This window comes from Diadema antillarum, unplaced genomic scaffold, assembly GCF_040938485.1.
Source record: "Diadema antillarum isolate AM-2024a unplaced genomic scaffold, OU_Dant_1.0 seq00000003_RagTag, whole genome shotgun sequence".
Lineage (NCBI taxonomy): Eukaryota > Metazoa > Echinodermata > Echinoidea > Diadematoida > Diadematidae > Diadema > Diadema antillarum.
Window position 1 is genome coordinate 177,102 of NW_027271125.1, and position 27,903 is coordinate 205,004.

Genomic DNA, 27,903 nt, shown 5'->3' on the forward strand with positions numbered 1-27,903 from the left:
TAATACAATGGACACTGCTGAGAAAAAAAACCAAAAGAAACAACTCAGTTGACCGTTCCTCTGCAGTATTTTAAAAAGCTTGTCCGTCAGAGCTTGCATCAGTGTGTAGCAAAGTGAACGTTCCTGATACAGCTTACTGAGCAGAGATGTCCACATTTTGTGTGGGTTTTTTTTTTCATTATTTTCCCTATTAAACCAAAAGCAGTGAAAATATATGTTTGCCATACCATGGCAGTGCTTTGCAGATCAACTGGTCTTAAAGGACAAGTTCACTCTTCGTATACATGTGGATTGAGTGAATGTAGCAATATCATCAGAACACATCAGTGAAAGTTCGAGGAAAATCAGACAATCAGTTCAAAAGCTATGAATTTTTAAAGTAACTGCGCAGTCTCTGCTGGATGAAAAGACTACTACAGTATATGATGTCACATGCGTACAACGATATAAGGAAAATAAAAAGAGAATTTCACAAAACTTTACTTTTTGAATAAAACGCACATTTCTTTGACTTGTTACTGACGTATGTTAAGGGTAATATTATTCCCCTGCCTTCTGAAAGAGAGAAGTCAAGTATTTTGTTATGCGAGAAAATTGAAAATATGTTGATTTTTCTTTATTCTTTCTTTATATCGTTGTACACATGTGACATCACAAGCTATAGTAGTCTTCTCATCTAGCCGTGACTGAGCAGAAACTTTAAGAATTCATAACTTTTGAACGGATTGCTTGATTTTCCCCAAACTCTCACTGATGTGTTCTACGAATATTGCTGCATTCACTTAACCCACATGTCTATGAGGTGAACTTGTCCTTTAAAATTAAAAAATAGGTCATGTTGACAGCTTGTGTATGTTGGCACACATGAAAAATGTTTTGCCTCTGTTTTTCCATATCCCTGTAGCTTTACTTTGCTAACCTGACACACCTAGACAGCATCGTCTTTCAATATTTGGGTTGTTCCGTGCTCTTAAATACGTACATTGATGAGTACAGTGCGTCACACTTCTTTTATCCGTGTTTTTATGCCTCCGCAACGAAGTGGCCGGAGGCATTATGTTTTCGGGTCGTCCGTCCGTCCGTACGTCCGTACGTCCGTACGTCCGTCCCGTTTTGTTTTTGTCGATATCTCAAGAACCGTGAGATGGTTTTACATCAAACTTGGTATGAGGGTATATCCTTGGGGGATAATACTTTGTGTGGATTTTAGGGTCACAGGGTCAAAGGTCAAAGGTCACAGGTTATTTTGTGAAAAAAAAATTTGAAATTTCATGTTTTTCTCCATATCTCGCAAATGGTTCAAGGTATCTTCATGGAACTTAGTATATATGCTTGTACCGATGGGCAGTGATTATCTAGGGAAGTTGGGGGTCATGGGTCAAAGGTCAGGGGTCAAAGGTCAAGGTCAGCTCCTCAAAATATCACTACTTTCCTTATATTTATGCAATGAATGAAGGTGGTTTTTTTTTTAACTTGATGTATACATGTATTACCCCAATATATATTCTGTGGGAAGTTTCTTGCCAAAAGGTCAAAGGTCGAAAGGTCAAAGGTCAAGTGAAAGTGCTGAATTGCACTTTTTCCTCCATATCTCAAAAGTAACTCAAGGTATCATCATGAAACTTACATATTTATGCATGTTCAACCTAACAGTGATTCTCTTCGGAACTGTGAGGTCAAAGGTCAAAGGCCAGGTTTAGATAATGCTATTTTCCCATTTGATACTGAAATTATACTTTTTCTCAATACCTTGAAAAATTACTCAATGCATAAACTTATAAAAGGGTCAAAAGTCAAGTAAAAATCATCAGTTCCCCAAATACCTGCACTCTGACATTTTAATCATTCATCCAATTGAACCTAGTTCTAGGAAAGTGAACATTCAGCACATTTGTGTCAAACCTGTCATTTTAATATTTTGCCAATTGTTTGAAACTGTCATCACACATTGTCAAGACATTGTACTATAGACCTATTAGGAGAACCATGCATTATGGCGGAGGCATATCAGTCGCCGTAGCGATATATCTAGTTTTTTTTTTCCTCCTGTCATTTTGTGAAATGCAACTCTCGACCTACAGCGACTACGGCTTTGTGGAGAACTACTTCAACATGTGCGATAAGGACGCGAATGACGACCGCGTTGACCCGACCCAACAGCCAGACCCCTGCCCAGAGGGTACATTCTGGCGGCGCTCTAAGGGGTGAGTGGTGGTGATGTTGGTTCCATAGGCCCTGCACCCATTTTTTGCTGGGCCCTCATCAATGATCTCAATAAATAACACTTACACACGACAGATTTGTTGCTTACCTGTGACCGAGATTTCTAGTTCCCTGTACCACGGTATCCTCTTACTGTACACTGTGAATGCGTCGTCATGGAAATATAGTTTGATTACTGTAAAAGTGGTTTCTTTCGTGGTGGTTTTATTGTCGCGCTTTTCGCGCTTTGAGGTTGAACCGCGAATTTAACATCACGTGAAAATGTTTTGAACTCGCCGCTTGTTACAACGCTATTGCGCACATGCACACACGAAGATTCCACGCATTGAGTGTATTGATGGCCAACACACACACAGCGATACCGCGCAGTAGGTACAAGCATATTATAAAGTACTTGATAAACGGGATTTCAGGTAAGCCTGCATTTGATTTTAATTTTTATTTGATAAATAAAAGAATAATTGAATAATATTTTAGGGTTTCTTGTGGAAAATAAAACAGTTTTTTCCGACTGTGAATTCACAGATTTTGCCGACCGCGAATTCAAACACACGCGAAAAAGTCTGCACCGATGGAAACCGCGAAAGTTTCTGTATGCGAAAGAAACCACTTTTACAGTACAGTATTCATCGCATAATCGGGCATCTGATAATCGGGATCCTCGCTTAAATGATATACGCTTCCCAGAAACATTTCCAACGCACGTTATTTTCACTGGATAATCGGGCGGGGACCTCTGATAAACGGGACAATTTTTCTTCAAGCGATCTTTGATTTTGTGAATATTTTACACAGAAATCTACCAAAATACCTACAACAATATTTCAAAGATTCCGTATCAGTTGTCGTTTACAACAAACTTACAAAGCAAGCTTCGGATTGGTGTGTTTTGACCTCCGTCCATCCAGTACATGTACATGCATAGCCACGAAAGCGCCGTGTATAAGTATCCATGCCATTGCAAAGCACATGCCTTCGCGAACATTCTTCTCCCCTACATAAGCAAAGCCATGTGCTCGCTTGCAATTCCTACTCGACTCACATCCAATAAAAAACATGCCTCGCTCATACAGCCCAGGCTGTGTGCGTTGTTTAATCTCAGTCATACACTCTGAGGGCAAAGTCCATTGTTATCGCGCGCCTTCGTATCTTGTTATCTACTGTCTTTGGTTTCAACTTTCAATACAGCTGTACACTGTGATCTGTGTGTACGTCACAATCTTCCTCAGTTGTGACTGGGCAAAAGTTACGTGATTGAAATGAGGGCTATGAACAGTTACGTATTCAGTGAAATGGGGGAGAGAGTGGGAGGGAGAGCGTGAAAGATGAGAAGGGTTCAATGTATGTGCGAATACGTAACGTTTTATGAATCTAAACTATGAGCTGACATTGATTACGTGTACAATTGTACACTACACGCGTGTTTGACAGAAGAATCGAACCCGGTTGCGATTACTCTACATCATTGCGAGAATGCAGGGAGAGCTGGAGGGTCGCGCCGAGGGGTAGCGTGTTGTGTATTCATGTACATGTACAGTACGTCAGTATGCATGTGTGTGTGTGTGTGTGTGTGTGTGTGTGCACTACATGTACATGTCGTATGCCGTTAGTGTGTGGTGAGTACTCATCGCGAAATCGGGCACCTCGCTTAAAGGGGCCGTGTTTGCTACTCCCAACCTGTCCCGATTATGCGATGAATACTGTACTATGTGGTTTATGTAGATACTGATGGGTACAAACATTTAGGTGCTGACTGGAAAGTGAGTATACAGAGTATTGCCTTGTTTGGAAATGGTGGACATATCTTTGGCTTGCAGGATGCAAACACAATGCCCCCAACCCCCGCAAAAAGAAAAAAAAAAGAAAAAGAAAAAGAAGAAAGGTGTTAATAATCATTGGAGCCTATAAATGCAGGTGTACGTAGGGAAGGGAATGCAGGTGTAAAGGGAAATAAATAATTTACATGTATGTTTTCTTTTGTATTCCCAGAGTGTTACTTCAGCCCTTTGTGACAACAACTGTCTGGAGACAATTTTAACCCATTGAGGACAGACTGATTTTGCTACAACATGCATTTCCCACAGACACTTGCCCGAGTATACTCGGGACTCGTCCTCAACGGGTTAAGGATATGTTTCTTGCCTTCACGGACACAGGCATGGATGTCTTGTCTTATTTGGTTGCAAAGTAGAGACAGATGTCAAGAAATAATGATGATTTTGCAAAACAACAACAACAACAAACCACCAAACACAGCAAACAAATGAATGCACTGACCTATTTACATGTATATACTACATATCCTACTAGCCAAACTTACTTTTGTATAACCTGCCTAACTATTGACTTTCTCAAAAGCTTACATATCTGTTAGCCTGTTGAGGACGGACTGATTTTGCTACAACACGCATTTCCCATAGACACCTGCCCGAGTATTCTCAGGACTCATCATTAATGGGTTAACATACTCGTGCTTCAAGGTTTTCAAAAGAAAAAAAATGTGATTCCCGTCTGATTTCAGATATCGAAAGGTCGAAGGTGACACCTGTCATGGCGGACAGGAGAGATACTTTGAAGCTGACCAGGTATCCTGCCCCGTGGGAGGTCAGTCAAGTCTTTTTTTTATTTTTCTCCTCAATGTCCTTCATTTGTGGATTGAAATACAATGTGTATATATATAAAAACCCCTCAAAAAAAGTCCTGCAATTCCAATTTGATGTATCATATTTCTCTTAAAACTACATCATTTCATTCAAATGTGACATCATAAGAAAGCCAGAGTAATTTTCTTTACAACGACAACTCACTTGTTCACATTATGTATTCCTTGAATGCGCAGTACGACTGAGTATGAGGAAAGGTCAATTGTGAAATGTTGCAAAATAAAGCCGTGTTATATCAAACAGTATAATTCCCATTTGCTTTGTTGTTTCAGGGAAGGAATGTGCTTGAAAAGAATGCATTGTGAGATTATCATTAGATTCCAGGCTTCATCCATGAATTAAAACTGCAGTAGTATCTGCAGATTAAAATTAAATACAAAGGTTGACCAAACAGTCATCTAATGTCTAGGAAATGGGAGTTTTTGAAAGAGCTCTCATTTCATCATTGCTTATTCCAGTGGCCTTTTTTCGTCCAAACTGTACGTTATCAACAGAAATGTTGCGACTTTTCACTTTTGATCTGTCCCCATACTCAGCTGTTTTGCACATTCCTAGAACACCCTATCATGTTAAGTGAGGTGTCATTTTAAAGATAATTAATCGGGCTTTCTTATGATGTCATATTTAATGAAGATAATGCGGGTATAAGAGAAATATGATATATCAAACTTTAATTGCAGAACTTATTTTGAGGAGTTTATATAATGCATAGGATTGCTAACAACAAATGTTACCTGCTCGTTTTCAAAGTAAGTTTTTGCCTTCACGGAGTACATTTTACTCCTGTTCTGTTTACTACCTGTGTGATGATAAGCATATTTGGTTATTCTTGAATTTTCTTTGAGAAAGACTTCCTTCATGTCTCCCCCACAACTGATATTGTTGCATCACTCTGTACAACCTTACTCTTTAGCTTATGCATGGATGCACGCACACATAATTTGGCGAGTGGTTGGGTGTGAGTGGGGGGACAGCATGCATCTGTGTGTGAGCTAGCGAGGGCAGTGTTGTGTCAAGACGTACGGCAAAATTAGTGGGGCGGGTGACATGAGAAAGTCTTCAAGGTCTTCAAAACTAAATTATGTTTGTTGTGGTTGCTCATTAGTGTAGCAGTAGTGGTAGTTATTAAAAATGGTATCATTTAGGAGAATAATTAAGAAACTTTCCTGAAGCATTACGACGGTGATAAATTCAGGGCATGCTGTGACTGTGTATCCGGGTTCATGTAGAAGATGCTGTGACTGGATTTGATTAATATTTGGAAAAAAAAAATTAATTATCTTCCCGCCACAGAAAGGCCAGAATTCCTACTGTACGCCGAACGCACGGAAATACACCGCTACTTCCTAGTGGACGGACGCGATGAGCGACTACCCATTGAAGGGCTGAGCCTGGCCACGGCGGTGGACTACGACTCCCACGCCAATTGTTACTACTACGCTGAAGTCATGAGTGACGAAATCCACGTAAGAGCACAGCAATTGCACTGGGAACGCAGCTCCTGTTCTTACTTTGTGACGATGTCCGATTTCTTAAAGAGTCCTGTTGCTGGTTTGAGACCTATTGGATATCATCTTATGTATATATTTCATCAACATGCTGTTATCACACAAAAATTTTAACGAAGAACACAATTAAAAAAAGAATGTTTATGGTACACCTTAAAAAGGTAAATACCAAGCTTTAAATCTGCAGTGTGAATGCAAAGACGACGCTGATAAGGCAAAGATTTGTATTCTGCATGTGTGTGAAGCACTTGTTTCCATTGTCCGACCTGGGAGGCTGCATCGTCGTAGCGTTGCATTCTAGATTTAAGGCTCGCTTCTCCTGAACCTGTCATGTATTAAACTCATTGATTGTTTGCAGAAAGTCCATTAATTTTGGAGATATCCGCGCTAGTTATAGGAGTTTTTTTTTTTCAGATGATATTGCACATGATGTAGAAAACATTATAAATTAAGCCATGGTAGTCTTAAATAGTGCACTGTTATGAAAGACAGCAAAATGTTGATTAACCCGTTGAGGACGGACTGATTTTGCTACAACATGCATTTCCCATAGACACCTGCCCGAGTATACTCGGGACTCATCCTCAACGGGTTAAATGATGTCATTAAACCCACAGAGTGATCAAACAGAAACCCAAAGTTAAATGACTGTTTCATGATGCAGTGCATACTAATTTCATTTCAGCAACTTCAATGTGTGCTGTTCACTGAAATAGTGATGGACCGAGTGTCTTTCTGTATCGTTTTCTTACTTTTGGACTCTCTCTGTGGGCAATTAAAATTTGCGTTCTGGCAAGCGTCTAAACATGAATTTTGCAAATCTGCTTTCCTGGCTGGGCATGTGGCGAAAAAAAAAAGATTTGTTATGTAGCACCCTGTAGGTGGTAATCATAACAAACTTGTCAATATCTGCTCATGCGTGCAGCGCTTCTGTCCAGATGACATTGCCTACCAGAACCAGGCCATCATCAACGTCGGCATCGACATGGTGGAGGGGCTCGCCTTCGACTGGCTGGCACGGAACATCTACTGGGTGGACTCCAACACGGACAAGATTGAGGTGGCTCGCTACGACGGCCGGTTCAGGAGAACGCTCACTCTCAACATCCAGTTGGATCAGCCCAGGGCGCTGGCCCTGGATCCTAAACGAGGGTAAGAATGCTGGACTGCCGCGTATTTTGGAGTGCCATTTAAACATTGTATATGAATAATTCCATGACATTTGCTTCTGCGACAGTTGCTCCCATGAAATATTCAGACGCTAAGCCGAACATAGATTATACTCACAAATATAACCCTAACCCTAGATCAGCCCAGAGCACTGGCCCTGGATCCAAAAGAAGGGTGAGAGCACTGGATAAACGTTTTGTCATGCCATTTAAACATTGTACATGAATGGCTACGTGACATTGAGCTTCTCAGGCAATAGCTCCCATGAAATATCTGCACACCTCAATCAAACATAAATTTTACACACAAGTATAACCCTATCACTAATCCTAATCCTCACATCACACTAAACTTAAAACCCTATCACAACCCTAACCCTAACCGTACATGTAAGTCCTTGGAGAGAATAGGATCACAGCTATTGTTGCAGGAGCAAATGTTGTGTCACCACCCACAAATATAACCCTAACCCTAATCCTTATCCTCACATCAATTCATGAAAATGAAATAACTAAAAGTTTTAGCTCATACAGTATAAAGTGTTTTGATACATACAGGATTAAAAAAAACCAAAAAAATCTTCAGTAGTAAACCAAAAGTCATCAATGGATGTGGTTTGATGGTATGTCTGTCTCTGTATGTAGATACATGTACTGGACTGACTGGGGGGACAATCCATACATCGCCTCAGCCCACATGGATGGCGGCAACGGGACCAAGCTCATCACCACCGGCATTCACTGGCCCAACGGACTGACCATCGATGACCAGTCGGCCCACATGTTCTGGACCGACGCCCACTACGACCGCATCGAGACGGCCTGGCTGGACGGATCCCACCGGCAAGTCCTGATCGACGAGGGACTCCCCCACCCCTTCGCCATTGCTGTCTACAAGGTACACTATAAAAACTGTCACACACACACTCCAAACCCCCCCCCCCCCCCCCCAAAAAAAAAAAACAACAACAAACAACAACAACAACAACAACAAACAAACCCAAAACAAAACAAAACAAAAACAAAACAAAACAAAACAAAACAAAACAAAACACAGAAAACAAACAGAAAACAACAAAATACTAACAAAACAAAACAAAACTCAAAGAAACAGAAAATGGTGAATTTGACAAAATACATGCAGTTTTGGTGCTGAAAGAGAACAGATGTAATCAAACTGTAATCATTCGACCAGTCATTTTTCTGATCAGGAAAATGTAAAGAGACATGAATTTAGGCCATGAATGCACACACTCTTGTCTAAAGTTTTGGTAACCTGGTATACCAGGTTCCCATATATGAGTTGGTGCCATTGGAACGTGGTATACACGGTTCCCATAAGGAAAAGGTTCAGTTTATGTGGAAGAAATTCAAGTGTTAGTTTTCAAGTATTGTATGTAAAGGCATTGGTACCCAGTTGCACTTTTTTTACGGTCCTATGATTACTATCATTATTCATGTATCTATGTGTGTCCGTACATTGTACCTGTGTGTTCCTGTACTTGTTGCAATCTTCTCTAGAAACAATGCCAAATTTCTTGACCGTGGACCAGTTGGTACAAGTTTGTAAAGTCTTGCAGTGTGCCTTTAATGTGCCTGTTTCCGGGCTAGCAGTTGGGTAGCAACAAGCCAGCTTTACATTTCCGTTGCTACCTTTAATGGACGGGAAGAGGAAGGGATAAAACTGAAACTACATTATAACATCACATTATACTTCACTATTCACCCAGAACCATGCACGCAACTTCACCGTGAGAGACTGCAAAAATATGAATCCATAGACCCTCCTTTCTTGGTGTTTTTTTAACAATGTCAGTTATGACATTTCAAGTGGTGTTACTTAAGCCTCTCTTTTCTTTTTTTTCCCCCCAGAAATGATGCATACTTTTAATGAGGTGTCTGACATTGTGCATGTTGTGGCATTTTTGTAACATTATGGTTTAGCTTTAGTTAATGTTCTTTTTTATTTTATGATAATGATGATAATAATAATATACATGTACGTAACTTTTAATATACTGGACCAAATCGACCTTGTAGAGTGCTTAGGGCATGTATGTACTATCATAACCCCAGTCACTGGATACATTATTTCAAACCAGCACTGACAGTTCTCACTCTCCACTCATTGGGGAGCATTCCAGCCAGTCGGCATTTTCAGGCACTCACATTCTGATCAACCAACATTCTAATCCTACCTGGTACCTATTACAAGATTGTATACTCCTGGGTGGAGAGCAGCAATGTGGACAAAGTTCCTTGTTGGGCATCTTTGGGCTCTAACCCACAAACCCAAACCACAGCCATACTCATGATTTAGAGATGAGTGCTCTTTTCTACCCAGCCACTGATGACACCTCCACTATGTCAATTGTGTTGTCAGAACACCTCTGTGAAATGCCCCCCCCCCCCCATCTATCTATTGATTGTCTAATTGTGCTCCTTGTACCTTCTCCCTGCAGCAACAAATCTTCTGGGACGACTGGTCGCTCCTCAAGATCCAGTCAGCCAACAAGGTCACGGGCCTGGACGTCAAGGATGTCGTGAGGGACCTCCAGAGTGCAATGGACATGAAAATCTTCCACAATGCATCGCAGCAAGGTGAGCCACGGTGCCATCCCGACGGCCAGAAATTTCCTCTTCATGGCCAAGATCTGAGCCTCTGATCAATTACCTTACAGCGTGTAAACTCTCGTGCCATAGTCTCAGTAGACCTAAATTTCAGAGTGCAGCTCCAAAGAAAAAACTATTGATTCTTGATTCGCCTATTTTGAAAACCAAACATAAATTCTACCCACAAACATAACCCTAACCCTAATCCTCACATCAAACTAAACCTGAAACCCTATCACAACCCTAACCCTAACCCCAAGTCCTTGGAGAAAATAAGACTGGAGCAATTGTCGCTGGAGCAAATGTCATGTCACCAGAATGACCACACCCAAGCCCATAAACAACCGCTATCGTGAGCCAGCAATCTAACTGTCTTTGTGTATGCAACTTTGTGGTCATAGTTCAAATGTGTGATGTCACTGATGCTTTGTCTGATGTCAACTGGTTAACTCTATTCCAAAAGGCTAATCATAAAACTAGTTTCCTGTGAGATTCCATTTCAATTTTCTTTGCTTCCTTCTTGGTTTTTGTCTCCCCACACCATCAGGCATGAACCCGTGCTCTGGCCAGAACGGCAGGTGCTCCCATCTGTGCATCGTCAAACCTGGAGCCGGCGACACGGTGACGCGTGTCTGCCTCTGCCCGGATAACATGCAGAAGATTGTGCGGCCCGACGGCGGGGAGGAGTGCCAGTGCCCCCAGGGCGAGAAGTTGAACATAACCACGGGCGACTGCTACGCCTACTCAGGTACTCAACTGATGAGAGAAAGATTTAGAATTGTGGTGGTGGTGATGGAGAGGGTGGCACTCCCTCGTACTGCTACTGTTCCTCCTCCTCCTCCTCCTCCTCCACTTCCTCCACCTCCTCCTCCTCCTCCTCTTCCTCCTCTTCCTCCTCTCCTCCTCCTCCTCCTCCTCCTCCTCCTCCTCCTCTTCCTCCTCCTCCTCCTCTTCCTCCTCCTCCTCCTCCTCTTCTTCCTCCTCCCCCTCCTCCTCCTCCTCCTCCTCCTCTTCTCCTCCTCCTCTTCCTCCTCCTCCTCCTCTTCTCCTCCTCCTCCTCCTCTTCCTCCTCCTCCTCCTCCTCCTCATCTTCCTCCTCTCATTCACCTCCTCCTCCACCTCCTCCTCCTCCTCCTCTTCCTCCTCCTCCTCCACTCCCTCCTCCTCTTCCTCCTCTTCCTCCTCCACTCCCTCCTCCTCCTCTTCCTCTTCCTCCTCTTCCTCCTCCTCCTTCTTCTCCTCCTCCTCCTCTCCCTCTCCTCCTCCCCCTCCTCCTCCTCCTCCTCCTCCTCTCTGCTCCTCCTCTCTTCCTCCTCCTCTTCCTCCTCTTCCTCCTCCTCCTCTCATCGTCTCCTCTCCTCCTCCTCCTCCTCTCCTCCTCCTCCTCGCCACTCCTCCTCCTCCTCTTCCTCCTCCTCCTCCTCTTCCTCCTCCTCCTCTTCCTCCTCCTCCTCTTCCTCCTCCTCCTCCTCCGTCCTCCTCCTCCTCATCTTCTTCCACCTCCTCGCTCCTCCTCTTCCTCCTCCTCCTCCTCATCTTCTTCCTCCTCCTCTTTCTCCTCCTCCTCCTCCTCCTCCTCATCTTCCTCCTCTTCCTCCTCCTCCTCTTCCTCCTCCTCCTCTTCCTCCTCTCTTCCTCTTCCTCCTCCTCCTCTTCTCCTCTCCTCCTCTTCCTCCTCCTCCTCCTCCTCCACCTCCTCATCTTCTTCCACCTCCTCCTCCTCCTCTTCTCCTCCTCCTCATCTTCTTCCTCCTCCTCCTCCTCCTCCTCCTCTTTCTCCTCCTCCTCTTTCTCCTCCTCCTCCTCATCTTCCTCCTCCTCCTCTTCCTCTTCCTCTTCTTCTTCCTCTTCTTCCTCCTCCTCTTCCTCCTCCTCCTCCCCTCCTCCTCCCCCTCCTCCTCACCCTCCTCTCTACTTCCTCCCCTTCTCCTCCTCAATCCTCCTCCTCCTCCTCTTCCCCTTCGTCCTCCTCGTCTTCCTTCTCCTCTTCCTCCTCCTCCTCCTCCTCCTCCTCTTCCTCCTCCTCCTCCTCCTCCCACTATGTGTAATTCTTTGAATCACCTAACCTCACTCATTGGCATGTTATGTCTTCACTTACAGGTAGCACATGTGCCACCGATGAGTGGCTGTGCGGTGGGAACCAGTCACGCTGCCTACCTGGCACTTGGCGCTGCGACCATGAAAATGACTGCGAGGACGGCTCTGATGAATTGGACTGCCGTGAGTCATCCCCTTTATCCCCCCTCCCCCCCCCCATTTCACCTTAACCCGTTCCTTCCGCAATTCTAAGAGAACCTCCAATATTCCCCAAACAAGATCCTTTTTGCCCATTGACAAAGAATGGCGGGGGTGGTAATCCTCCTATGGGAAAGCAGTCCAGCGTAAATGTTTCCCTTTTCCATGGTCAACTACATGTGCCATTGAACAGATGTGACACGTTGGTAGGGCATGAGGTATGAATAGAGTGTGCGCTGATGGGCTTGTGAACTTGCTTGTTATACGCTATAAGGAAACTTGCATGGGGTCAGCAAAAGTCCAAATCTAGTGAGCTCAGCCTTGATGGCTACACTTATACGTACAATTGTACATCTTTATATAGGTTTTGTAGCAAAACAAGCCCATTACTTCTGTAGAAAAAGGTAGATTAGACAGAAATTACATAGTTTCGACACAAAGGAAGAATGGATATTGATAGAAGAAAGTCTACTCCTTCAGTCAAAGTCATCCTTCTGGTCAAGGGAGTAACATAAGTAACCCAGAAGTTAGGCTTCCAGTGAAGACACTTTTGTTTACTTCTTGGAAGCCTGGTACAACAGGTTATCATGAGAACAGGTGGAGTCCTTTTTTTTTGTCATAAAAAAATGGAAAAGTGTGCCTTATATTAAATGAACTACATTGTATGTATGTATACATGTATAATTAGATATATGTACATTTTTGTTTTTGTTTTTGTTTTTTTTTTGTCTTTACCCTGAATATAGAATGTAGCATGCTTAACATGAGTTATTTTCAGCCAAGGAGTGTTTTGTTTTGTTTTGTTTTGTTTTGTTTTTTCATTGAGCTGAGTTTTTTTTCCCTTCATCTACCGTATGTTGGAATATATGTTGCCATGATTTCTGGAATTGTTCAAGGTCTCTCCTCCTTTACAGCGATGGTACAGTTCATATGTGATGACAGAGTGTTACTCAGTCACTTTAAGACTTATTTACACTGTAGTTGTGCTTTAAGCTTTGATAAGGATGTAGATATACAATGTAGATCGAGATGTGTACATGTATAAAGATAAATTATATACATGTAGATTGTAGATGGATAAATGTTCAGATAGAGACAAGTGGTATGGGATGACGATGTTCTTTTTAAAAATTTATTTTGTTGGTTTGCGACTCTTTTGCCCTCTCGTCTCGACAGCATTCTACACTTGCAGCCCCGACGAATTCCACTGCAAGGATCCCGACACGTCCCGGTCCACCTGCATCCCGCTGTCGTGGAAATGCGATCACTACGACGACTGCGGCGACAACTCCGACGAGAAGGACTGCAGTGAGTGCTGAGTGACGTAGTGATTTTTATGTCGGTCCGCACGAAGGACTGACAGATGAGATTTACCTTCGATGTATATCTCTGATTGTGTATTTCTTCACGTATAGGGGAGCAAGTGTGTGACATGCTTGTTCATGGTCACATGACCAGTTATTGTAATCCTACGTCCAAACCATAGGCATGCACCCCCCCCCCCCCCCAAAAAAAAAGAAAATAAATAAATAGATAAAAATAAGAGCAAGATATGTTGAAAATGGCAGAGAAAGTTGTCTTAAAAAGTAGTCATGAAAGATGAATTTGAAAGCTGCGAGGCAGCGGAACAAAGTCTGGAAGGGGTTGCCCCTGCAGAGACCCCTCCCCCAGCTCATTTACGGTTGATTGTATGAAGTCTTTTAAAGGGTACCTGCAGAAGATTTTCAGATTTTGCAAATGGATGTTTATGAATTGGTTATACTGGGTGCATAGCTTCAGAATTTGTAGTTATTGGGATGAAGAATAAGAATGTTTTCACAAAATTATAACAAATCACAATGAACAAGGATGATGACATGGCAGCTTCACCATAAGAATGCATGGTGGGGGCTCAAGGAAGCAGAACAATAGAAGAAAGCATGCATAGATTCTACACAGGTGAATTTGCTATGAAGAAAGCAGTCTTGTTATGGAATCATTCATTGTTACATTTCTGAAATATGTGAGCCTCCTATGTCATCATCCTTGTTCAGTAGGCGTTTTCACATCAGCCCGTTAAAATTCCAAGCTCGAGAAATTTTTCGCGATTGCGAGTTAGCGCGCTATTTCATTTCTTATTCACCTCAGCCCAAAGAGAATCAGCCTCAATTTTTGTCGAGCTAATTCGACAGCTGAGTATGTGCAAACAGCATAAGTAATGTGTGTGCCCTCTCAAAAATTCCTTGTGATTTGTGTGCAGTTTGCCTCGATCGATTGGGTCACACACGCTAGGCATAATGGGATGCATCGCGCTAATTTCTCAAGTCGTTTTCACATTATCAAATAGCGCGCTACTATCCCGCTAATCCAGAAATTTCCCGAGTTGGACTTGAGAAATTTTCTTGATCAGAGCGATACAATTAGCGCGTTAATTTGTGTTCACATTTTTATCAAATAGCGCACTATTTCGCTATCGGGAAAATTTCCCATGTCAGAAAATAGCGCGCTATTTCGAAACATCGGGCTGATGTGAAAACGCCTAGTGTAATTTCTTTTGCGTCTCTCAGAGTTTTGGTATCTCTGTTCTAGGATCACAATAAATTCCACAAATCTAGGTATACATTGAGCTGTCAATTTATATACAACATGATGTGAAATCATGAAAATCACCTGGATCTCCCTTTGTACGAAAAAAATATTATAAGTTTGTATAATATGCTTTCTGTCCTTCCCTTTTTAAGCCTTTGTTGAAGATTTGATGTCAGATACACACTCTTTTGTTTTCGTTTCCCTGTAGAAAAAAATATTGTCTGTGACAAATATGTGTGTGATTTATACATGTACATTATTTTCTCTGAATTTCACGATACTGTCAAAAATCTGTGTAAAAGTGTTTTCCCGACTTATACTGATTTGCATATTGATCATTTCAGGAGATTGAAGTGGTCTATTCGTAGTTTAGATGGAATTGGTAGTCATCTTCTTTGCGTGAATTTCAGGTCACGCTTTGTATGCCATTGAACAAAGGTGTAAATTGTCATCACTGTGCTGACCACTGTATATTATTGAGTTATTTTCTCACAATAGATGCTACAATTAAGCAAGAACAAGGAATGTTGACATTTTATAAAAATATCTGTGTCATCAGCCTTGTTTACAAAATGATTAATGCTGAAATTTCTTTATGTGACATGCCAAAGTTTACATACACTTTGTAGTATGCATGCTTGCATGGATGAACCTCTCTATCTGGAATCTACTCTCTCCAGCATTCCCCACATGCGCTACGGACGAGTTCACGTGCAATAACAAACGCTGCATCCAGGCGTCTTACCGGTGCGACATGGATAATGATTGCTGGGACGGATCGGATGAAGAAGACTGCTACTCAACGAGTGAGCCATTTCTTTTTTTCTCTCTCTCTCGTTATTTTTGTTTTTGTTTTTACTTTCGCTTTGCCCCTCCTCTGTTCTTAAAGGTAACAAAAACAAAGAGAAATGTGGATTGAGTGAAAGCAGCAACATTAGTTGAATACATCAGTGAAAGTTTGAGGAAAATCGGACAATTGATGCAAAAGTTATGAATTGTTAAAGTTTTGGTGTGGGAACCGCTGGATGAGGAGACTACTAGAGGTTATGACATTATGTGTGGACAACAACGTAAAGAAAATATAAAGGGAATTCCACAAAAATTCACTTTTCTACCAAAATGAAAGAGCACTTGACTAACAGCTTTCAGAAGGGCGAATAATTGTTAGCCTTTATGTATGTCAGTATCAATATGATGGAATGTGTAATTTTCATGAAAAATGATTTTTGTGGAATTCCCTGTATATTTTCTTTTTATTGTTGTCCACACATGACGTCGTAACCTCTAGTAGTCTCCTCATCCAGCTGTTCCAACACCAAAGCTTTAAGCTCATCACTTTTGCATCGATTGTCATATTTTCTTCAAACTTTCACTGATGTGTCCTATGAATGTTACTGCTTTCACTCAATCCACATTTTTCTTTGGGTTTGGTTTCCTTTAACCTTTCCCCAGAGTGAATCACATGTGTCTAGACAAGGGAACAATTTAAAGGAGCGGCATACAGTATCGACAGCGAATTATTTCACTCGAACATTCAGGAATATTTCCGAATACTTGCGAATCGCACATTTACGAATATTCGGGAATATTTGGAAATAATTAGCGCTTGATATCAGAAGTGAAATATAGTACATAGCGCATTTGCAATGCGTGAATATTCGCAAATATTCGTGAATTTACTATGCGCGAATATGTGCGCAATGCGCAAACATTCGCGAATATGTGGAAAATAATTTGCTGTCGGTACTGTAGCATTGGTTGAGGTGAGGATTCAGCATTTGACTTTTTGCTAGATACTTAGAAACCACTCTACGAAGTGTTAAAGAGCATACAATTCTAAGAGGGGATCAAAGTTTATTTGACGGAAATCGGTTTTGAAATGGCTGAGAAATCCCAAAACAAATCAAAAACCAAGCGATCCTAATAAAAGGTGGGTCCTGCCTTTTATTTAGGATCTCTTTGTGTGATATCTAAGCCATTTCAAAGCCAATTTTCATCAAATAAATGTTGAATTCCTCTTGGAATTGTATGCTCTTTAGCATTCTACAACTGTATATTCTGTACTTACATTTTACAATGTATCTTAGTGTATTTGCATGATTATGGATTGTTTTCTCAATTTTTTTTCTTCAAATCAAAAGAAGTAAAACCTTTTCCTATATTATTTATGGAACTTGCTAATTGTACACTACATATTCAGTGCTTTTTGATTCCCCCGTGACTGCCCAAAGATTGACATGTCTCTTATGTTATGCATAATGTTTATGCATACTATGTGTGTACTCTTTGTGTATAGGATGTACACATAATATTCATGTACATGTACAGTTTGGTTTTAATATTTGACATTTGTTTCATGTACACTGTACATATTTGTATTTAGGTCTTTGCGTTATGTCAATATGCCTTTTCACTTGCTTGGACAAATGATGTTCCTTCGTAACAATTTTGTTTCATTTGGATGAGGAAAAATGAATGAAATAAAATGAAATTATGAATATGATTTCAATAATAAACAAACAAACAAAGAAACCACACATGTAAATGAAATGAAATGAAATTATGAATATCATTTTATAATAAACAAACGAACAAACCACACATACACACACACACAAAAACCCAACACTGTGCTGTTTGATATTTTTACAGTTGAGCCAACAACTGCCGGTGTCTGCCCTGCCAACTTCTCCACCTGCCCCAGCGGACACTGCATCCCCCAGAACTGGATCTGTGACGGGGACAACGACTGCGGTGACAATTGGGATGAGATGAACTGTAAGCCTTGGCCCTCCTCTTTACCTTTCTCTTTCTTTCTTGGCATCAAGTTTAAAGAGATACACCTCTCTAAGTTCAATTTGTTTGTTATGGCTCCATAGGCAGAAAGAATTCAGAGAAAAATGAATCTTTAAAGGGTATGGCTAGTAACTGGTCAGTGGGAATCAGTGGGAATGCTGGGGGACGATTGTTCCAATCCTTATGGGATTCATTTCAGAGTACATTGTAAATCTATTGTTGTGTGAAAATGATTTGCTTCAGAATGGTCTCATATTCAAGTAATGTGCAGTTCAATGTTTCCAGGGTAGCATGCCTGTTCAGTGACGGGGCGATCGTTAACGGGCCCAATTTAATTCTATTTAACGTGCAGTCAAAAACAATGAATTGCGCTGGTCAGCAAATACGTGCATACAGTTGAGATTCTTCGACAGTATGCATGCTTATACAGAGACCAGTGATATAATGTTACAAATTGTATACCCAATTTGTTATTTAGGATTCTCAAACATGTATTTGAGCCAGGCTACCCTTCGCAACCTATGGTATCACCATGATTACCAGGTCTTTTGATGTGTTAATTTGTTATAAAAGGTCATTATTAGATGTATTCAATTTTTCTGTGATGCAAATGTGTGTGCGTGTCTTTCAGTGTTCGGATTAATTTTTTGCGACCCCTTGGAAGGGCTCCTGATGAATGCTTATAGGCAAGCTGAGGGAGTGGGTGCTATGGGATTGATGGTTCTTTGACCCTTGTTTGGAACTACAGATGATGTAAATGTGCCTTGCTTGACTGCTGCAGCCAGTGGACTTGAACCAGGAACCCCACTATTTGAGTGTCTATGGTCTAAACCACTAAACCTTAGTGGCTCTCCACAAATACTACTCCACAAACAATAAGAAAAACAAACAAAACAAAACAAAACAAAAGGCAAACATAAATGCTGACTGGCGCTTGGTGAACATCGTAAAATTGTGAAATTTAAACTCTGTTGTTTGATACATGTACAGTAGTTGATGAAATATAAGAGAATGGCAATGAAAATGGATGGACCACACTTCTAGGAAATGAAATACCTCCTGCTCCATTTTGACATTCAGTGTTTGCAGTAAGAGTTCTAATATTCCAGCTCAATAAGCCAGTTTGTAATTAGCTCATGTACACCTTGGTACAAATGACCTTTATTTTTTTCTCAGTTGGTTAAGCACATCACTCATTTTCAAAGCGGTATGATGCATCAGCTGCCCAACATAACAATTTATGGAATTTGTGTTCAAACAAAGTATGAACTTGTGTTTAGACCAGGTGACCAGAATAGTCCGTCAGTTGACACTTTAGCAGGCATCTACTTCATTGTTTCGTATTGAATGCAATAACAACTTTTTTCTTTTGATATTGCCACATACCATTCTTGCTCTCAGGTGGATGTGCTGGCAAGCACTATTTGGATAAGGATCACATGAATAATCATCACATTACAGATGCTTATGTCAGTGAATTAATAAACCAAAATGCCTGTTGGTACAAATGACCTTTTTTCTGCTCATGCGCAAAGTGGAATTACGAACTGGTCTATACCTGTGTTCTCACCATGGCTGCCAAGTGTCTCCTATTCTGCAGAAGATAACTCAAATTTATCTTGCCATGTCCTGACGAGAGAAAATGAAAGCTTCCCTGTTTTAGAAATCATTAATTTTGCCCATTAGATTGAATGAAGCGCACAGGTACATGTACGTGTATTTCCCCAATTACACCACGGAATCGTCCTTATTTTGATGTGTGAATGCTCCTCTTCTTTTTCTGGTTCAGTTTGCCTCCTTTAAACTTGATGATCCTCGCAAACTTTGGATGTGTGAGTGTGTGTGTGAAGCACAGTGGTTCAGGTGCACGGTGCAGAGTATGCATGTGTTAGTATATGATGGTGAGAGTAAAAACAGTGCAGGGACTTATCCAATGCCTTCCGTCCGCTGATGGCAGAAGGCTTCCAGGGATGGTGCGGTTACAGTGCTCAGAGGGAAGATGTTAAACCGTATACTTTGGAGCTTCTTTTCTCAATTCACACTTTTCTAGAGTGTTCGCATATTGTGGGTTCAATCTGTGATTTGTCGTTACACACAGGTGACAGCCTGACCTGCTCCAGCAATCAGTTCCAGTGCGATAATAACCACTGCATCCCGGCCTACTGGGAGTGCGACGACTATGATGACTGCGGCGACAACAGCGACGAGAGGAACTGTCCTTGTAAGTTGTTGCCAAGGAGACAGAGCAAACCTAAAATGATGACTCGAGGGTTTAACTCATAGTAGGCCGTGTTGTGGACCCCCTGTGTGCCACATTACTTTAAAACCAGGAATGTTACATGTGCATTTTAATTTTGCAAGTTTTGTGAGAGCCAAGATCGCAAAAATTAAGATACACGCAAAAGTTCTAATAGACACCGTATTCATTGAATGAAAGTGACAATTTGTGAAAATTTCACGCCACGAAGAAATCTTGCTTCACAGTATTAATTAATAAAAGACATTGGAATGCACCTCCCCCTGAACTGAGCATACTGTAACTTTCATGTTTCGATGTTACTGACGTGATTAACTACAGATATTGTATAGAAATTTGTCAGTTATGCTCAGTCTAGGTGAAAATGCTTTTCAATGTCTTGTGTAAATCATTTAATACTAGAACTTTTAGTAATGATTAACAGATGATGTCAGTGAAAAAATTTTGGTTTAAAAGGCTGTTTGTTGGCATATCCAAACAATCTGAAGAAGGTTAGTAGAAACACCATTATTAAATATATGGGCACATAAAGATAATCATTTGGCCAGAAAAGTGATTTTGTGGTTATCACGGATCAACACAGGTCAATGCGCATTTGCATTTAGTTCCTGTAACCTCATACACTACATAACTTCTAGTATCCCTGTCTCTTTAATACAATTTTAAACTCTTTGTGCAAACCCTTTCTAGCTGGGACGACAGAATACCCGTCCTACACCACCGTCAACCCGTTCTCTTGCTCGGGCAGTGACTTCCGATGCCTGACTTCGGGCACGTGCGTCCCGTACTGGTGGAAGTGTGACGGCTACGACGACTGTGGCGATGGATCCGACGAATACGACTGCAGTAGGTGGACTCCGTCTTTTCTTTCTTTTCTTCTTCTTGCTGGCGGAGATTGATCAATTCTCCCTATTGCATATGAACGTAAAAGAATGGCAGTGCTGTTTGATTTCTGTTACAATATGTGGGCAACGAGGTGTCACGGCACAATTTGAGCTCTATTTTGTCGTACAAGAGAAACATGGTGCATTTCTATCTCAATCTCCAACTAATACAGTTTTACAGATTTTTGTACAGCAATTGTCACTTGTTGGGAAAAGAAATAGAAAGTTTCAACCTCTGAAGGTGGATTTCTATTGTAAAGTGAAAATATTTTTGTTAGAATGAAAGGGAAAAATGAAATGTGGATATACGGTGGACTCCTCTGGACTGGTAGTTTTCTTTCATTATATCCGAACAAATAAACAATAAAGATATACACTGTAGTAGATAATGTTGCGGCCTGAATTTTCATTTTGTTGCAACTGGAATTTCATTATAACTGTGTTTGTTAAAACAGGATTGCACTGCTCATGCCTTTTGTACAGTGTATTAGAGAAACTCTGTATCACCAATAGTGCAGAAATGAATCCTAAAACGATGACCCTGCCTGAACACGGAATGTTGGGTGCGTTAGATCACCTTATTCATTTGTGCATAGCGTACGGCCTTCGTACCGACTCCACTGCCAGTGGCCAGTGATTAGATATTTACAGTAATTGTGTTCTAGGCAGAGTTCTCCTGTTATTGAAAGATTTTGGTGGACCAGATGCAATGTGTAGAGCTCTAAATACGTAATATGATAGGACTTACTATTGATAATTCTGCACGCTGTGCTCACATGCTGAGTTCAGAATCTAATCTTGGTTAAAAGTTTTGATTCGTACAGTAGCTCCAAGTGCATCCTTTGTGCTTATGGCAGCTATTCTTTTAGCAGGTACTGGTTCTATTGCATTGTGCCAGACTATGACACAAAATGAACTGTAGTTAACTTCAAATTAAGCAGCAGGGTGGGAAATGCCTGCTTTAAGACAGATGGCAACGATAAACATGGCTTTTTTTTTGGGGGGGGGGGAGTTAGTGGCCATATATGGCACCACAAATGGTATGGTATATCATTAAAGTAGAAATTGTCACACGCCCGTGATGTGAAAAAAAAAAAAAAAACGAACGCACTTTTTTACTTGATTGTACCTTTCAGTGGATTATCCCATCCATCTTTATTGTTGTTGTTGTTGCTGCTCTTCGTCATCTGTAATCTTTTTCCGTTAACCTTTTGACAGTCGATTACACGACGATTGCACCGGGCTCCTGCGGCTCTGGCGAGTTCACGTGTGACAACGGGAGGTGCATCCCGTGGTACTGGGAGTGCGACGCATATGACGACTGCGGCGACAACAGCGACGAAATCACGTGCGGCAGTAAGTGAAACCGAGGAAAAGAAGAAAAAAAAAAGAGAAGAAAGTTCACACAAAGAAGACAAAAAGACGAGAATGAAAAAGAAGCTCTGGGATATCTGAATCCGTGACCTACTTCGTTTTGTAAATGTTTCGTGGATATTTTCGTCAGCTATTTGTTCGTTGAAACTTTTGTATGACTTCGCCATCAGCACTCTGTGCTACATGTCTGCAAAGTAGAAAGGATGCTTTTCAGTACTCCTATTAGCTTTTGTGTTGTTTGTTTGTTTTTAAGCTTTGTGGTCTTAAAGAAGTACTCAAATTCTCCCCAAACTACGGTTGTAGAATTGGAATCTTCAAAGGGGAGTTACATTGTGACATTATGTTGCTTAGTATGAAAACAGAAAATCAGAAGAAAAAAAAGTAGATCAGTGGAACTTTGGGCAGAAAATTAGCAACGAGATAAAAAGTTATGCACTGTCAAAGTGTGGAGGACAACACAAGCTTACAACTCTGTGTAACGTAGATGTTGAGTAGCTCTGCGAGTACCGAATGTACACAAAAAGTCACAAATCTTTCCATTTTTCTCATGAGGATAAGCTTATTCTTGGTATATATTAACAAAAGAAATCTATTTTTTTGTGTGATCTCCTCAGCAGATTGATAAGGTCTGCCTGTGCCAAAATAGTTGTGAAAAATGGAAATGAGTTAAATTTTGTGTACAAAACAAATGGAGAGGTGCTCGACACGTACATCGCACAGAGTTGCCAGTTTTGTCATGCTCTCTAAACTTTATCAGCTCTGCTCATAACATTTTTAATGTGTTTATTTTTTTTCTCCAAAATTTTCATCGATCTATTTCTTCGATTTTTCTGTTTTCATACAAAGCAGTATGATATCAGGATGAACTTAATTTGCTATTTGCAGATAAAACAAAAACCCAGCATTAGTGCTTCAAAATAGTTCTAAGATGTGAGTTACGGATAGATACAACTAATGTAAAAATTGGAATCAGTATAATCAATGTTAAGTACTGTTAAGTATACAGAATGTGAACGATAGTTATGATAGAAATGTTTCCAGATTAAACCGTCTGCAGTTATGGTTTATTCATATTGAGAAAAACAGAGATTTCTCCTTACGTTTTAGGCTTTATTTCGAAAATTTTATATGTCAGGATATTTTGTGATACAACACACATAGACATATCCATCAGATGTGATATCTTGATTTTTCGTTTCTTAAATCATTGCTCCCAAAGTTAGACTGGACCTTTAAACTTTGAGTGAACCAGTTTATTTCTCCTCATAAAGTACAAATTATGTACATGTAATCATGGGGGAAGGGTGAGATACATGCCCTCTCTACTAAAATCTGATATACATGTACGTGCTTGTTGCCGTAGCTACGACGGAAATGCCCGCAACGCCGCCATCCTGCGGGTTCTTCCATGTGCCCTGTGGCATTGGTGCGACGCCGCCCTGCATCTGGCGATGGTTCGAGTGCGATGGAGAGGCAGACTGCTCCGACGGCAGCGATGAGGACCACTGTGGAAGTGAGTATTGGAGAAAAGATGAATTCACGTGAGACTCTTTGTGAAATGTTGTCAGGCTGTCCCTGAATTGACAAGAGTATCAACCTTCACAAGATCTTCGGGCAATTTATTGGCTTGCCAAAGATTTTGCCACTGCTCACAAAGTGGCTGGCGGAGCCGGAGAAACTCCACCAGCGGTGATACGATGGCTTAACTCCTTATGTGCCATGGTGGAAACCCACTGTGTGCCACATTATTCTTAGACACCAACGTCTGTTATATCTACAATGTATGTTACTTCTATAGATTTCTGTTAAGGTGGACATAATAGTGATTAAAGTTGTGAGAAGATTCCGAGCTTTGCTCTGATGTAGAATTGTATGACAAATTCATGATTGTTTTTTTTATTCACTTGACTTGTAGCTAAAATTACTGTAAAGGCATGACTTTTGCACGCAAAACAGTGACAGAAACTTTACTCGTAAATCGAGTAGGGCACACTGGTTGTTAGTCAATCGCATAAAATGCAAGCTATATGTGAAAGGAACGGAAGCGTGAGAAACACTTTCATTGTACTGTGGCATTTGGCGATTAATCGATCGGTTTAGGCAGGTTTGTGTGTTTGAGCAGAATATGCGAAGTTGGCATGCCGTCGACTGAGTCGGACACGCGAACATGGCACGTAAAGTGTTTAAAGATGCCCTCATGAGTGACCTGGTGTTGATACGATCAGAGCCGAAACTGAATGTCTTCCTCTGTCGTGTGTCCATGCACGCTCGGTTTCTGGGCAGTGTGACGCCCGTGATAAGGAGCCTCTATTTGAACACAACAGTATTCTGTGTCTCAGTCCTGGTAATGTCTGAATTCAAACAATCTTTTGGACTAAATGAAAACTGCCTCTGTGAATTTAGGCTAAGGAGTCTTGGGGTAAAGCTGAACAAACACTTTAATATTGTGTTGTCGAAATTAATCATAAATGGTAAAATTGTGAAATATCAATTTCAAACTTTTTTTTTGTTGAAAACTTTGAAACCAGTTGTAATCACATATCCAAGTGTAAGGTGGAGCTATGATGTTTTATACATCTCACAAGTCTTTGCACACAAATTCTATGTTTTTGCATAAAATCAAAATGAACAAATTACATCCATTGCATCAAGTCATTTCTGATTTATGACTGATGTCATTGCTTTAGTGAAAACATTTGAAAAGAAGATTGTCAGAAACTTATAGTTTGTAATGTTTGTGTTTCATTCGAACTAAACTACAGATTTCTCCTATGTTCGCATAATTTTATGAGTGTGCCTTTAACATCGGCTCCATAAAATTTCACTGTACGAGAAGAGTCCCCTCTGGTGCAGCCTCCATGTTTGTTGGAGTACACCTCAATCTTATAATCACAGAAATCGCAAATATCATGAGTTGAATTCTTTTTGCAAATTTAGCAACAAGCAAAACTATTCTGATTCCTACAGTGATGAATGTGACATGGAAGCATGCTTTTCTTCCTTCATTACTTGTACTCCACAATTGCGAATTTACAATTTGTAACTACTCTGAAAATTGTTGTGAAGTCCTGATTCTTGAAAAAATTAGGCTTTGCTGAATGCATGGAGTATACAGCAGGGCTGCACACACGCCAAATTTTCTACTGGTTCAACCTGTCTGGCTCACCAGTAGGGACCTAGTGTTTCCACTATTTTCTGGCCAGTTTCTGAAAAAAGTTACTTGTCCAACAGTGATTTTGACTGGTCAGAGAGAGTCGGACCAGTGCCAGTGTGCAGCTTGCAGTGTGCCATTGTATGCAGTTATATCAACATGAACCTTGGTAGGTAGATAGAATTTTGCTCTAGAACTCATTTGATATAAAGATATGTTTACCCAATATCTGAGAGGAATGCCCCAAGGCTATCCTTAATGAATGATCTATTCATCCATTTTGTGACAGCGCGTGTCCCGACCACGCCATACGTGCCGACGACTGTGCGCACGTGCGGCGTCCGCGAGTTCAAGTGTGCGGACGGACAGAAGTGCATCCCCATCAGCGATGTGTGTGATGGCTACTACCAGTGCTCAGACACCAGCGACGAACTCAACTGTCGTGAGTTTCCCCTTGGTTTGACTCTTCAAAGATTTCTCATTCATTTTCATTGAAGTTAAGCCGTTGAGGATGGTCTGATTTTGCTACAACACATATTTCCCATAGACCCGTGCCCGAGTATACTCGGGACCTCGTCCTCAACGGGTTAAAATGCGCCTTTAAGAAGGTACAAGATAGCTTTATATTGAAGGCTCAAACAGTTTGGGGGAATTGTGCTTAATCTACTATGCTGTATGTTCATCTACATTGTACACTTATCTCTCTTTCTCTCTCTCTTTGGCTGTTTACATGTACATGCATTGATACAGTGCAATTTGCAAGTACAGGCCATAGGATTTCTTTTTCTTTTCATCTCAGTTCTGTACACATTTGGCTATCTCTATTATGTTAAAATCGCACAAAATTTCAGTTTGATTTGTGATTTCGTCAGACAACCTCAATATCATCACTAAATTTGAGAGAGGGAAAGAGAGATATGTTGTATATTGCAATCTCCTTGACAATGATAATGCATTTACTTTCAGAAATCATGATGACAATGTTCAATAATTTGGAATTTACAGAATTTACAATCATCCTAACTCAACAAATTGTGTTATGAATAATTTTAACCTGTCATCTGCGCGAACCTGGTGCTCTATGTATTAAGTCTATGGAGATAGGAAAAAGGATGAGTGGACATGCTTCAGCAAGAACTTTAAGGAATAATGGAAATGAGTTTGTAACCAGATATAGTGGTGGATCCAGGAATTCTGTGAAGGGGAGGCACTTTTACAAAATTAAAGGGAGGGTGCGTGTGCCACCCCCATTTTTCTTTTTATTTCTTCTGTTTTAACCAAAAATAGAGAGGGAGTGTGTGTCCGGTGCGCCCCCTCTGGATCTGCCACTGAGATACAACATGCTTTACCTACAGTTGTAATCAGCCGAGCAAAGCTAGGATGACTTGTTAATGAACTCGTTCACTTGATTGTTTTCACACCAATCTCATTTGTTGCAGCGACGGTGACAGCCCGCCCAACAACCAGCCTGTGTGGCAACAACCAGTTCCACTGCGCGGAGTCCGGAGCGTGCATCGACGACTTGAAGAAGTGCAACGGCTATGTCGACTGCGTGGCGCTGGAAGATGAGGCAGATCCCAGCTGTGATCGTGAGTGAAGACTGTCCTTTGTAGGGAGAATGATTGTAGTCAAAGGAACATTTCAGACAACATATCGTCGGTTGAGAATGATAAGGGCGTTAAGTGACCACAAAACCCATAGTATTCGAGACAACTTAACGCCCTTCTCATTCTCAACAGACGATATGTAAATACTGTATATGCCATATATTTAGCGAGGGTAAATTTTCGCAAATCGGAACTTCCTGATGATGTCGCGAGTGGTTGAATTTGTGATTATGGAGTCCTGTATCGAATGAAGAAATGTACACGCATACGTCACATTCACAGCTTGATTAGAGTCCATGTTTTTGCGTGTCTTTAATTTTGCGAATAGCACCTGACTCGTGAAATTCACGAAAATGAAAACCTCATGAAATATTCGGCGTATACAGTAACAGACCAGTATAATCATCATCCTAAGTCAATTTGATTTGTTGTGAATTTGTAAAACATTCTTATTCCTCATAGCAGTCACTACAAATTCTGAAACTACCCAGTATAACCGATTTATAGATGTTTGAATGCAGAAGGCTAAATATCATCTGGAGGTCTCCATTTAAAGTATTTGTGCAATTATACTGTAGAAAAGGATATTTTCGTTTGAGTAATTTTTCGTGCTCGGCCAGATGAGTTTCACATGTTTTTAATTCCATGGAATCAAGACGTATACAGCTGTAAAGTGCTGGAACATATAGCAAGCAAGAATATTTGGGTACTTTTATTTTGACGCTGGTTTATGGTTGTGTACGTAATTACAGGATAATTTTTCAGTGCAGTGTTAGGAGCTATGTTGCAGATCACACAAATTGCCTCAGGCATGAGAAACCTAATTTCAGCTCCTGAAGAAGTTTCGGAAGATTT

General features: G+C 41.0%; 1 protein-coding gene across 1 annotated transcript in view; it reads left to right on the forward strand.

The window, feature by feature from the left end:
* LOC139724910 (sortilin-related receptor-like) overlaps positions 1 to 27,903 on the forward strand; it is a 140,774-nt gene that overhangs the window by 83,652 nt on the left and 29,219 nt on the right. The window contains exons 13-29 of the mRNA XM_071636033.1: positions 2,082 to 2,204; positions 4,745 to 4,827; positions 6,180 to 6,352; positions 7,320 to 7,546; positions 8,209 to 8,461; positions 10,026 to 10,164; positions 10,724 to 10,924; positions 12,277 to 12,396; positions 13,588 to 13,719; positions 15,660 to 15,785; positions 17,632 to 17,757; positions 19,874 to 19,996; positions 20,723 to 20,878; positions 22,135 to 22,272; positions 23,654 to 23,803; positions 25,731 to 25,883; positions 26,881 to 27,030. Coding sequence (XP_071492134.1) covers positions 2,082 to 2,204; positions 4,745 to 4,827; positions 6,180 to 6,352; positions 7,320 to 7,546; positions 8,209 to 8,461; positions 10,026 to 10,164; positions 10,724 to 10,924; positions 12,277 to 12,396; positions 13,588 to 13,719; positions 15,660 to 15,785; positions 17,632 to 17,757; positions 19,874 to 19,996; positions 20,723 to 20,878; positions 22,135 to 22,272; positions 23,654 to 23,803; positions 25,731 to 25,883; positions 26,881 to 27,030 — 2,573 coding nt within the window. The remainder of the gene's footprint in view (positions 1 to 2,081; positions 2,205 to 4,744; positions 4,828 to 6,179; positions 6,353 to 7,319; positions 7,547 to 8,208; positions 8,462 to 10,025; positions 10,165 to 10,723; positions 10,925 to 12,276; positions 12,397 to 13,587; positions 13,720 to 15,659; positions 15,786 to 17,631; positions 17,758 to 19,873; positions 19,997 to 20,722; positions 20,879 to 22,134; positions 22,273 to 23,653; positions 23,804 to 25,730; positions 25,884 to 26,880; positions 27,031 to 27,903) is intronic.